This window comes from Pelecanus crispus, chromosome 2, assembly GCF_030463565.1.
Source record: "Pelecanus crispus isolate bPelCri1 chromosome 2, bPelCri1.pri, whole genome shotgun sequence".
NCBI lineage: Eukaryota > Metazoa > Chordata > Aves > Pelecaniformes > Pelecanidae > Pelecanus > Pelecanus crispus.
Window position 1 is genome coordinate 56,117,164 of NC_134644.1, and position 11,885 is coordinate 56,129,048.

Sequence of the window (11,885 nt, forward strand, 5' to 3'; positions counted from 1 at the left end):
AATGAGAGAAAGGGAAGTTGGGACCTTATAAGATGCAAAGGCGATTGCACAAGAAGTGATTACAACTCAAGCAGAGCGGTGCAATTGGCTGCAAGGTAATGTAAAGCGGTTGGTAGTGTGTATTGCTAATAAACAAAGGGACAGATATGGAAAAAGTAAGGTTTTGATTTTTCAAGTTTGTGCTCTCACCACAAAACCTTTGTGGGATCCCAAGAACACGTTGGAAATATCTGGAGTGAATCCTCAGACTCCAAGGTTGAGTTTGAGTTGGATTTAGAAGGCAGGAAGGTGGTAGAAGCACGACACCTCATACAAATGAAGGGGCAGCAGAACAAGCGGACAGGCGAGTGCAGGTTAGGCATGATTACACCCTGAAAGAGTTAAGGGAATTTTTAGACATCTATCAGCAGAAGAATGGGGAAGGCATACTGGCATGGATTTTGCGAGCTTGGGATAGTGAAGCTGCATCTATCTGTTTATTAATGGGTGAAAAAGATTTATTAAGCCCTATAGCCAGTGATGATCAGACACAACGAGGATACGCTCAGTTGCAAAATATCAGAGATCCTGATGGATAAGATATATTGCACCTACACTATATCAGTGGTTGCGTGCAGCAGTTTTAACAGCATATGCAGAACCTGTCAAATTAGTGTCATCCCTCAGAAATTGGTGTATAATGGAATAGAGTATTAATTTAGTGCATCAGATGGGGATGGCTCATGCCTTAATTACAGGATCCAATCTGGACAGGGTAGCAATAACAAGAACTATCAAAATGCAGCTTTTGAGAGGAGCACCTGCCTCACTAAAAACCCTGGTTATACCAGCAGTCACAAATGCTACTGGTAATGTAGGTGGCTGTAACTTCAGGACCTTCTGTGCAGGTGGTGGATAAAGGAAAGCCGGCAAAACTGAAAGGAGTTACATCATGAGTGATGAGGAAACAAATGTGGAATGATCTTGTAGAAGCTGGCATCCCACAATCAGAAATAAATGGGATTACAACATCAGAAATGTTCCACCAATGGCAAAAGTTAGCACCTGCACAAAAAAGCCGACCGCCCCTGGCCCTGCTGTCAACTCTGCACCCACCCTCAGCCCCGCCTGCCACCTCAAGGCAAGATGCTACCTGGCAAATGCCAAAACAGCAGAAATGAAGGTTTGTCCCCCAAAATTACCACCACTGTAGCCTCTTACTGTGAGGGGGACCGATGTGCCTATGTTCCTTTAAGGATAAAGTGGTGGTCTGGGCAGGATTTTACATGTGTGAGCTCTGGTGGATACTGGAGCTGAGGTTCCTGTATTACATAGTAATATTAATAATAAAGAAGCTGCATCACAGATCTGTGGATTGGGGGGAAATCTGACCCCTGCCCTCCGAGCTAAGGTTACCTTAACGATAGGAAATGCCACTCCATTTACCATGACAGTGTTAATTGCCCCAGTTACAGAATATATCCTGGGTATTGATGTGTTGGCAGGATGAACAGTTGAAACTTTAAATGGTTGCTTCTGCTTCGGGACTTGGCAAGTGGGATTCACTATTCAGTCTATAACCATCTTGCGTGGATTCTCAAAGTGAGATCCTGTCATGCTGCCTGTGCCTGCCAAGGTGGTAACTGTAAAACAATATTGTATTCCCAGGGGGGAGGAGGAAATTGCTCAAACCATTCAGGCACTTCAACAAATGGGTGTTGTTAAGGAAACCATGACTGCTTTTAATAATCCTATCTGGCCGGTTCAAAAACCAGATGGCACTTGGAGAATGACTGTGGATTACAGAGACTTGAATAAAGTCACCCCCCAACTTGCAGTTACAGTACCAGACATGGTTACTCTTATAGAAAAAATTAGCAAAAATTTATAGTCCTGGAGGGTGGTGGTAGATCTTGCTCATGCTTTCTTTTCAACAGCTATTGCTTCAGAAAGCCAAAACCAGTTTGCCTTTACCTGGTAACAAAAGCAATATACTTTCCAAGTATTGCCTCAGGGATACACAGTCCCTCCATTTGCGACCAAATGATAGCAGCTGCTGTAGCACTATCGTCAGGTACCGTTACTGTTTACCATTATATTGATAATCTATTGATTATGGCAGAGTCACAAGAAGAAATTAAAGTAGCTGCCGAATTGCTGAAAGTGCATTTACAGGACCGAGGCTGGGCAATTAATCCAAAGAAAATACAGGACCTTAGTACTACTGTATAATTTTTGGGAATAGTTTGGCATGGACAGATTAGAGAAATACCAAATAAGGTGCAGCAAACAGTCCAGTGATTTCCTGTACCAACCACAGTAAAACAGCTACAGACCTTCTTGGGACTTTTAGGGTATTGGAGAACTTTTATCCCACATCTGGCAGTATTAATGCGCCCTCTGCAGAAATTAACTAGGAAGAAAGTTGTTTGGCAGTGGACCAAGCAAGAACAAGAAGCCTTTGATGCCTGCAAAAATGCTTTGATTGAGCATGCACAATTGTACACTCCTAGGCCAGGATATCCTTTTGGATTAGAAGTAACAATTCTGGATGATACAGTCTTGTGGGGATTGTGGCAGATGCCTGGGCCAAGAATCAGAAAGAAACTGTAGAATTTTGGTCCAAGGCATTACAAGGCTCTGCTGTACATTATACCCCGACGGAAAAAAAAAAATTTAGCTGTGATTTGGGCACTACAAGAAACTGAAAGAATCACAGGCCAAGATAGTGGGGCTGCACATGCACCCATACCTATTCATGGATGCGTTACTAATGTTTCGGTTAGGGCCCATGCAGGGTTAGCTCAGGCAGCCACACATTGGAAATGCAAACATTATTTACAGCAAGGATTTCTACCAGGAAAACCACATGTAACCACTCCACATGCCACTCTTCTAGGAACAGTATCATTTAATCATATGCCCACACTAGGGGAAACTTTTCCCCTTGAAGAGATCCCTACATCTCCTGTGGAGGAAGCTCCCCCTTATGATGAGTTAATAGAAGAGCACAAAAAAGATGCCTGGTTTACAGATGGAAGTGAAACATACACGGCAACTGAACAAAGACAATGGACAGCAGTTGCATATGCTCCAGTTCCAGGAATTATATTATGGCAAACAGGTGTACAGGCATCTAGTCAGTGGGCTGAATTGATTGCAGCATCTCTTGCCATACTGGAAGGGAAGGCCCATTACTTATACACTGACAGTTGGGTTGTATACAAAAGCCTTACAATGTGGTTACCCTGCTGAGCCCAAGAGGATTGGCATGTACAAAAATACCCTATATGGGGGGCAGATATATGGCAACAAAGTTGGCAATATGTACAAAGGTATCCTTTAGAAGTAAGGCATGTCTCAGCTCATCAAAAAGATTATTCGCTTGAGTCACAAAATAATAGGGAAGTAGGTGATATGACCTCTGCCAAAGTACATGCTCAAGCTGTAAATGCACATATAGCTTGTGGAAATCGATCAGCTCATACTGCACGTGTATGGGACATTGCTCACAATCAAACCCCTCTGCCATTACATATTTATAAAGCATGTGCCCATGATTGTACTGTTTGTACGTAGCTACATTTAAGGGCATTATATTGGCCGTGGGGAAAGATAAAATGGGGTCAGTGCGCCTTGAATACCTGGCAGGTCGATTACGTGGGCCCCCTGCTGCCGTTGAGGGGGCGGCAATATGTATTCAGTGCTGTGGATACAGTGTCAGGACTGTTTTTTGCTAAACCCTCCAAATATGCTAATCAACATAGCACAATTGAAGCATTAGAACAACTCATTCATCAGTACGGACCTCCTCACCAAATACAAAGTGACCAAGGAACACACTTCAGTGGACATGATGTCCAAGATTGGGCTCAAGGGCTAGGTATAGATTGGATATTCCACATTGCCTACCATCCCCAAGCTAATGGCTTGATTGAAAGAATGAATGGGATATTGAAGGAACAATTAAGCAAGCTAACCAGCACTAAAACTTTACAACATTGGAGTTCACATCTTACTAAAGCAGGTTTTTTGTTAAACAGCCAGAATATTCATAATCAAACACCCTACGATCATATTATAACACCTCCAGTACAAAACATGGTGAGGATTGAAATTCTTCCAGATGATATCTCTCCCAAAATATTAAATCAGGGCAAATGGAATTGTTTACACCGACGGATTGTGTGGTGGGACCACGACCTATTAGTCTAGATGTGAAGATTCATATAATAACCCCTGAGAATGCTGTATGGTTCTGTACTCCAACTTCTCTAATTTTACATCCTCTGTTGATACCAGATGCTCGAGTTCTTGTATTTCAGGTGTCTTTGACGGATACCTGTGCCTTATCTAGAGGAGATAGATAGTATTGGAACAGTGTTACTGGTGTCGCGAACCCAACATCGAATTGAAGTTCAATCTGAAAAAGCGCAAGCCATAGCTCTTCAATCTGTGTGAGCAATTACCCCACATTAGGTTATCAAATCCAGAGTAATATTAGCTGAAGGAGCTGGAGCAACGGCGTATGTATTACTGGAAGGAGACGACACTCCTGTTTTACTCCCTTATCACAGGTTGGCTCGTCATGCTTTGTAGGCATGCCGCAAACACACGCCCTGGCTATGTTTCTGCGAGATCAACATGTAAATACTTGGATTTGGTCGGCCTCTACTGTAACTAACTCATCTTGCTTTTTGTACTGTATTGATTAACAGCCGCAGATCTTTTGACAACGTGTTTTATTGGCGTGCCAACTCCAGTAGCTGTATTACAGAATTATACTATGCTAAATGCTTTTGATATTAATGTTCCTCATTGTTATTCTTTCGAAGTAGGTAATGGCTGTACACCAAGGAACATTACAAAATCAATTGGTGGTAAACTATCTCCTTCTTTGACACCATAAACATTGCTCTGATTTTGAAGGCATGTGTTGTTTCAATATAACTGATGAATCAGCCATCGTAGACGACATTCAACATCTCCAGGATTTAATGCATCAAATGAAACAATCTACTGGTGCTGCCTGGCTGGCTGAGGGGTTTAATTCCCTGACAGTATGGGTGAGACACCCGACTCAAAGCATTATTGTACAGAGAAGTTTATTCCTTTTTCTGTATGTCTTTATTATGTGCCTCTAAATTACCCTGCCTTACACCCTACAGTGGAAGTGGTCCCTTGAGCGAGGGGGTGAAATGCAGGATAAATACAGAAGATTTGGTGAGGAGGGTTATAAACACACTCAAGTGACTTGCAGCTGGGGTGTAGAAAACCACATATATCATATTAATTGTTGTTTATCCTTGTGTGCTTCACAAGTAGACCGTCTGTGTTTAGGTAACATAGGCCTGTGATAGACTTAGAGGCACCCTATCGAACATGCTTGAGGTTCCTACATTGCTGTGGGAAAGATCAAAGCACAGTGGTAAATTACACCTGCGCGAATCCCTGATCAACAGGCGAAAACAGCAGGGTCGGTGATCCTCCAGCACGGACCGAGCTTCACGGTGCGGGCGTCCCTGCATGCGTGCCTCTGCCCGGGTGCTGCTTTGGGGATCCCCCGGTTGGCGAGGTAACGAAAATAAATTTACTCTTTCCATTTCATCTGTGGTTTTGTGGTTGTTCCTGCGTCCTGCCTGTGCTGACTCACATGGTCATTATAACCACCCCAGCTGGCACTTCGTACACCCCCTGCTCAAGGGAGACACGCCAGCCCTGCAGCCTCGCAGCGAGTCAAGTCCAGCATCGCATCTCTCCGCTCTGGTCACAGCAAATCACTCCTGTGTGGAGCCCAGCGGGGCAACAGCATCTCCTGATTTCAAAGGTTGTATTTCACTTCAGGAAGTCCAAGCATTCAGAGTTACCTGGGTACTAACCACATTTAAGAACCAAGCCGGCAGCCCTCTGGCCTGTCCTTCAAAAGGCACGTGCATTTAATGGCTGGAGTGGATGATCTTAAAGGTTTTTTCCAACCTAAACTACGATTCTATGATTTCTGGAGGCAGCACCGCCCTCCTAGGCGCAGCACAGAGTTTATTCAGGCTCGATTCTTCTGGAGCCTGCCCTGTCACAAAGTGCGCAACGACGCCAGAAGTTGACATACCAGTTTTATTTAATCCTGTAGCGTTAGGCAAGCAAAGTGCGTTTCAGCAGCCAGTGGATTTTTAGCTCCAAGCTAATCGTGTATGTGCGAAAGGGGCTTCCAAAAATCCTTCTTGCAACAGCCCTCTTGTGAATGAATGAGCAAATGGGGGGGGGGGAGGGGGGGGGATTAAAAAAAAATCAGCACATAAAATAGCTACGACACACGGTGCATAAAACCCTTCCCCCTGACGCTCCACACGGAAAGAAGACTCGTCCGAAGGGCGGATTGGCACCCGGGGGCCGCCGGGCTGTTCGGTACCGGTTGTACCGGCGGCAGCCCAGGGCGGCGGTGCCCAGCTAGGCCGGGAAAAGAGAAGGGGGGGGAAAAAAGGGTTTTCCCTTTAAATCGCTACCTGGACGCATTTACGGAAGACACGCATATCACGACTGCAGCGCGTTCCCAGTATTTATAGGAAAACGGAGGGAGGGCATGGGGAGGGGGCGGAGCGGGGGAGCGACGGCTCTGCCATCCGCTCGTCGGGCCTGTTGGGCCGGCCTCCGCCGGAGGCGGCAGCGATTGGTTAGGTCTGGGTCCAACATGGCGGCGAACGCCACCACCAACCCGTCTCAGCTCCTGCCGCTCGGTAACCAGCGCCGCCGCCGCCTCTCCGCGCTCTCCCGCCGTCCGGGCGGGTCGGGGCGGGGGGGGATCCCGTATGGTCACCCGCGGGAGCGGGGGAACCCCGTCTTGCGACCCGCGGGTGGGCGGGGAGGGAGGGAGGGAGAGAGAGGCCTTTCGCGGGCGCCTCTGGGTGGCGCGAGCGGCGCCGCCGCCGCTTGGCGGGAAGCTCGAAGGGGAAATGGCGGGCGGGCGGCTCGCCTCAGGCGAGGGTTTCCTCGCCCAGCCCGGGGGTGTGGGTGGGTGTGCGTGGGTATGCCTGTGCGGGTGCGTGAGTGTGGCTGTGCGTGGAGGCTCGGCCGGCGGGGCCGCGGGAGGACAGGCCCCTCGCCTTCGCAGCCGGGTGAGGAGCGCGGCTCTGGAAAATTCTCCAGCGCCCGGGGCTGAGGCGCTGGGGGCGGCGGGGCCCGGACCTGCCTCCCTCCCCTCCCGGCTCGTCAGTCGCCCGTCTGCCGGAGGCCGCGGGGCCTCCCGCTGTTGCGGAGCCGCGCCCGGGCCGGTGACCGGCGCAGTGCCTGCCCGCGGCGGCGGAGAGGCGCTGGGAGGTGCCGGTCTGCGGGACGGGCAGCGAGCGGGGAGGTGGCTCTGGGCCCCGTTTGGGTGCGGAGCAAAGGCCGGCTGGGGACGAGCGTAGGTGCTCGGCCATGGCACGGTGATGGGCTGCACGCCAGCGACACTCAGGTGCCCTCACTGGAGGGGACAAGTTCCTGCAGCGTGCCAGCCTGTTGCCTCAGGAACTTGTTTACGTACTAGCAGCAGTATAGTGTGTGAAGAAACTTTTTTTAAAAATATTTTTTTGTGTGTGTCTTCCCTCCCCCCGCCCCCTTATTTTTGTGCTTTTTACCAGTGTCCGTGGCAATTACTTTCTGGCCATCACAATGCCAGGGGTTTTGTTCTAAGAAATGTATGTTCTGTAAAATAATCTCTTGTACCTTTCAATTTTTCTTTTTTTTTTTTTTCCTTTTTATTTACAGAACTTGTGGACAAATGCATAGGTTCACGCATTCATATTGTGATGAAGAGCGATAAAGAAATTGTTGGAACACTTCTAGGATTTGATGACTTCGTCAGTATCCTTTGTTGGAAATGTTTAAGGCTGTCCACTTTATGCTTTGGCTCAATTCAGTTTTGCTTTTGAGAGGTTGGAGTTCACTGGATAGAACCTTTTTGTATGGATTAATTGTATTATTCTTATATTTTTACTTTACACATAAATCACAGATAAAATCACAGTTCAGTATAAAATTAAAATACCTTTAAATATTTTTATTTTAAAATTCTGGACCTTATTTTCCTTGAAACTGGATTTTCAGATATGGTGTTAGAAGATGTTACGGAATTGTAAGTATTATTTCTGCCTCTTACTGCCATTTGATTTTTGGTTTCCTGAGGGAAAACATTGTGTAAGATCTGTAAGCAAAGTGTTTATATTTTTTGAATACTTGCCAGCTGAATACTTTATACTTTGGACTTAAACTGTAGAGGGTGATCTGTTCAGGACAGCCATATCATAGAGTAGTAGTTGCATGATTTATACTTGTAATCAGGCTGCTAATTTGTAGCCTTAATTTCGCATGGACTGTGTGTTGAACTTTCTGGTAGTTTGTTTGCTTTTACATTTCCTTAAGGTCTAGGCAAGGATTTTAAAAGTTAGCAGACTTAAGGATAAGTATTTATTACTTTGTCATGCCATGCTGCTGTTTGAAACCCATTTTGAATATTGGTGGTATTCAAGAAATTGCCAAGATTTAGAGGGTAAATCTGTATCTTTACGTACTGAACAGGAAAGTACAATTAATCTTTTTAGTTGTCAGGTAGCTTTCTTTACTCAGGTGGTCAATTTTTCAAGATTATGCTGCAGTGTGCCTAGTTATTTCTTAGTTCCAACAAATGCCATCTTCATACAGAGATCTATGTTAGTTTTGTAATCAAAACTGTAGTCATTGTCCCTGGTTACCTGTTCTTACTTACTTTTTCTAATGCTGCTTCAGTGAGATTACACCTGAGGGCAGAAGAATCACAAAGCTAGACCAGATTTTGCTAAATGGAAATAACATAACAATGGTAAGTCATCGTTGTTAAAAGGCTGCAAGGCTGTGTGCAGTTATTTTCTGTACCTGTAAATTGATCAGTAACTGAGCTCAACTACTTCAAGCTGAGCTTTCCAGACAGTTCCATTACATAAGCTATTTTCAAGTAGCTTCTGGTGCACATGTGAGCATGAGTGATGCTGGAAAAGTGATCTTATTGCCTTACTTGGTACATGTTACAGTTTTAAAAAAACAAACAAACAAACAAAAAAACCACCAAAAAACATGAAAAGAGCATGGCCCTGATTTTATTTCGGTGAATGTACCTTTATGTGCTCTGAAAAAAAAATTTGGAGGTCTCTTGGATTATACCAAAACAGAAGCACCATGTTTTTTAGTTTATCATGTGCTGATATATGTAGATCAGTACTGAAACAGTAATTAAATATTGTGGTTATGCATCCCTAAGCTGAGTTCTGCAACTTCCTAAACACCACACAAGCAGACCCACAGTAGTTTTTTTGCTTGTCTGCATAGATGGCTACAAAATCTGGACTTCTTGCATAAGGGCATTCCTAATTTTGTGGGAAGAGAAGAGGAAGACTGACTTGAGTCTAAGCTCTGTGTGAATGAGGAATAATCTCCATTTTGCTGTCTTGCCTACCTTGCACCTCCTCACTATGTGTCTGAGCAAGTGCCATCTTGACTTAATTTCAAAGCCTTTTTCTGCTTTGGTTATTGTTCTGCATACTTAAAGGATAGTGCATCTTCAGACTTCTTGCATGGGGTAAAAATTACTACCATCCAGTTAAGCTGGTGGTATAGTGCTCTTGAAGCAGAAGCTGGTGATTCTTAGAGTGCAAATTTTCAGCGAGACAGAGACATGTTTCTATATTAGATCTTGTGTCTTTTGGGGGCACGTCTTTCCACATCAGGAAGACTATGCTTTAGAGTTTTTCTTACTTCAGTCCCAAAAGCAGCAAAGCTCTTTTATCTTTAGAAGTGCTCAGCTAATTATTAAGACTATATCAGTAAAAGGAATGGTTATGCTCTTTTTTTTTTTCCCTTATTCACATTTTTCCTTTTGTATTTCTTTTCTATTGTTCATTTCTTTACTTTTTTCACAGGAAAATGCTATGGGGACTTATTCCCTGCTGCCTGCTCTTTATTAATTTTTGGGCTCTGCTTAGCAATAGAAGTTGGAAAGAGGAAACCAACTTCCCAGTATAGCAACAGTTTGGGGAAGAATCAGCGACTGGAGAAATGCTTCATGAAAAGAAGCATTTTCTTTGTCCTTTTAAAAATGAGCTGTAGTGTTTCTAGCAAGAATCATCTCCTTGGAGTGAATAACAAAGACAAAACCCCAGATGTGTGTTATCTAGGAACTCCTTTCTGTTTTGTTAAACATTCTTCATATTTCAGAGATTCTTTTTGGCATGTGCTTCTCTGGCAGTAACTGACTTCCTCTGTTGGGAGAGGAAGATGATATTGAATCTAAAAACCACTTTTGTGGTCTACCATGAAGTCTCCATCTGCTAAAGTGTTGTAAAGCAAGAACTGTCACGTATGGGTTTGTAGAACTCAAATCTATGCTACTAACACAAAATTGTCTTATTCTTTTATAGCTGGTTCCTGGAGGAGAAGGACCTGAAGTATAAATTGATACAGTTGTCATCTATGAAGACTTATTATATATATATATATATATAAAAAATTTAAATAGAGCTTTTGGGCTATGGGTGGGTTTTGGTGTGGGTCGTTTGTTTGGGGTTGGTTTTTTTTGTTTACACGCTCTTGCAGTTGACGTTTGATAGAAGACAAGGATTTCCTCTTGAGGAAAGGTGCGTTGCTAATGATAATGCTGACTTTGTAAGTTGAAATAATGACTTTCTTGTAAAGACGCACTAATCTGTTCTGAATAAAAGTCTTTCTTTTTGTTAGTTGTGTTCTGTTATGTAAGTACACATGTAACCAGTTTTATAACTGGTTCATGGAATGGAAAAATAATAGTTATGTTTCAGTTGTTGTCAGTCTTCAGTTTTCCTACATCTGTTGAATTTGTTTGTGGCCCAAGTCTATATAAAACACAAGTCATGAGCTTATGTTGCTATTCTTTGGAGTACAGGCAGATACTAAGCGGATCATTTGTTTAAACACGGCTTCAGGCAGTGTCACCAGAAACCATGTGTTAGAGTGCTATAGAATTCTGAAAGTTCTTCGAAGTGGATACATCTGTTTGATGCTCAGCAGCCTTTGGTTCTGCTGGCCCTGAGGTTCAGCTCTCTTGGACTTCTTTTGCTTGGTAAATATACTTTCTTATAGTAAAGGCACTGTAATGGTATTTGCTGAGTGAGGACAGACAGACCAGACCTAGTTCATGTTCAGAGGGGGGAAAACAAAAGGCTGGTGTTAAAACTTCTCAGTCATGTCAGTGGTGACTTTGCTTTCACCACTAAGTGGTGCTGTGTATACTTAATTAAAGCAGGAGCTGCCCATGGCTGCTTGCATAGTTCTTTTAGAGTAAACGTTCTTTTGGCTGCATCTGCTCCCCTGTGATATAAAAATTTGACAGATATTGGGGGCAACTACTACTTTAGGAGAATTTCTATAAAGTAAGGAATTGCTGTTTTTATTTTGTCATGATGGACAAAAAAATAACTGATTCTAAATCATGTCCGCTGCAGCTTTTGCCTCCATAATGTACTACTTGGGTGATTTCTATGTGTAAATGTCTTCGGAGAAGAATCACAGGTGCCTGCTGTTGCCATAGACAAGCAGGGTAGAGTATGGGCTCACAGCAACAGGACATGCTTTGCCTTCCTGTCACCAGAAGAAGAAAGAAGAGTTGAAGAAGGGGGCTCAGGAGCAAGAGACTGCAAAGAGGTTGCTGTACTAGATCATTTTGCCTTGCATTATCTGACAGAAAAGCTGCCTTCTGCTAGCTGCATCTTAGCCTGAAATACACTGAGAACTTCTTGCTTTAGCCTCTTACAGAGGAAGGAGACTCTCTCCCCTCTCCCAGGGAGCGTGCTACTTTTGACTTGCTTGCTCTGAATATACAATCTACAATTATAATGTTTAGATTGCATGGTGGCAATCTATACCAGTTA

General features: G+C 44.2%; 1 protein-coding gene across 1 annotated transcript; it reads left to right on the forward strand.

The window, feature by feature from the left end:
• Positions 1 to 6,664: 6,664 nt before the first annotated feature.
• On the forward strand, positions 6,665 to 10,494 carry LSM5 (LSM5 homolog, U6 small nuclear RNA and mRNA degradation associated). Its single transcript, XM_075705893.1, has 5 exons — positions 6,665 to 6,710; positions 7,720 to 7,815; positions 8,059 to 8,086; positions 8,737 to 8,809; positions 10,401 to 10,494. Exons 1-5 carry the CDS (start codon positions 6,665 to 6,667, stop codon positions 10,431 to 10,433), a joined length of 276 nt encoding a protein of 91 aa, XP_075562008.1. The 3' UTR covers positions 10,434 to 10,494.
• The last annotated feature ends 1,391 nt before the right edge of the window (positions 10,495 to 11,885 follow it).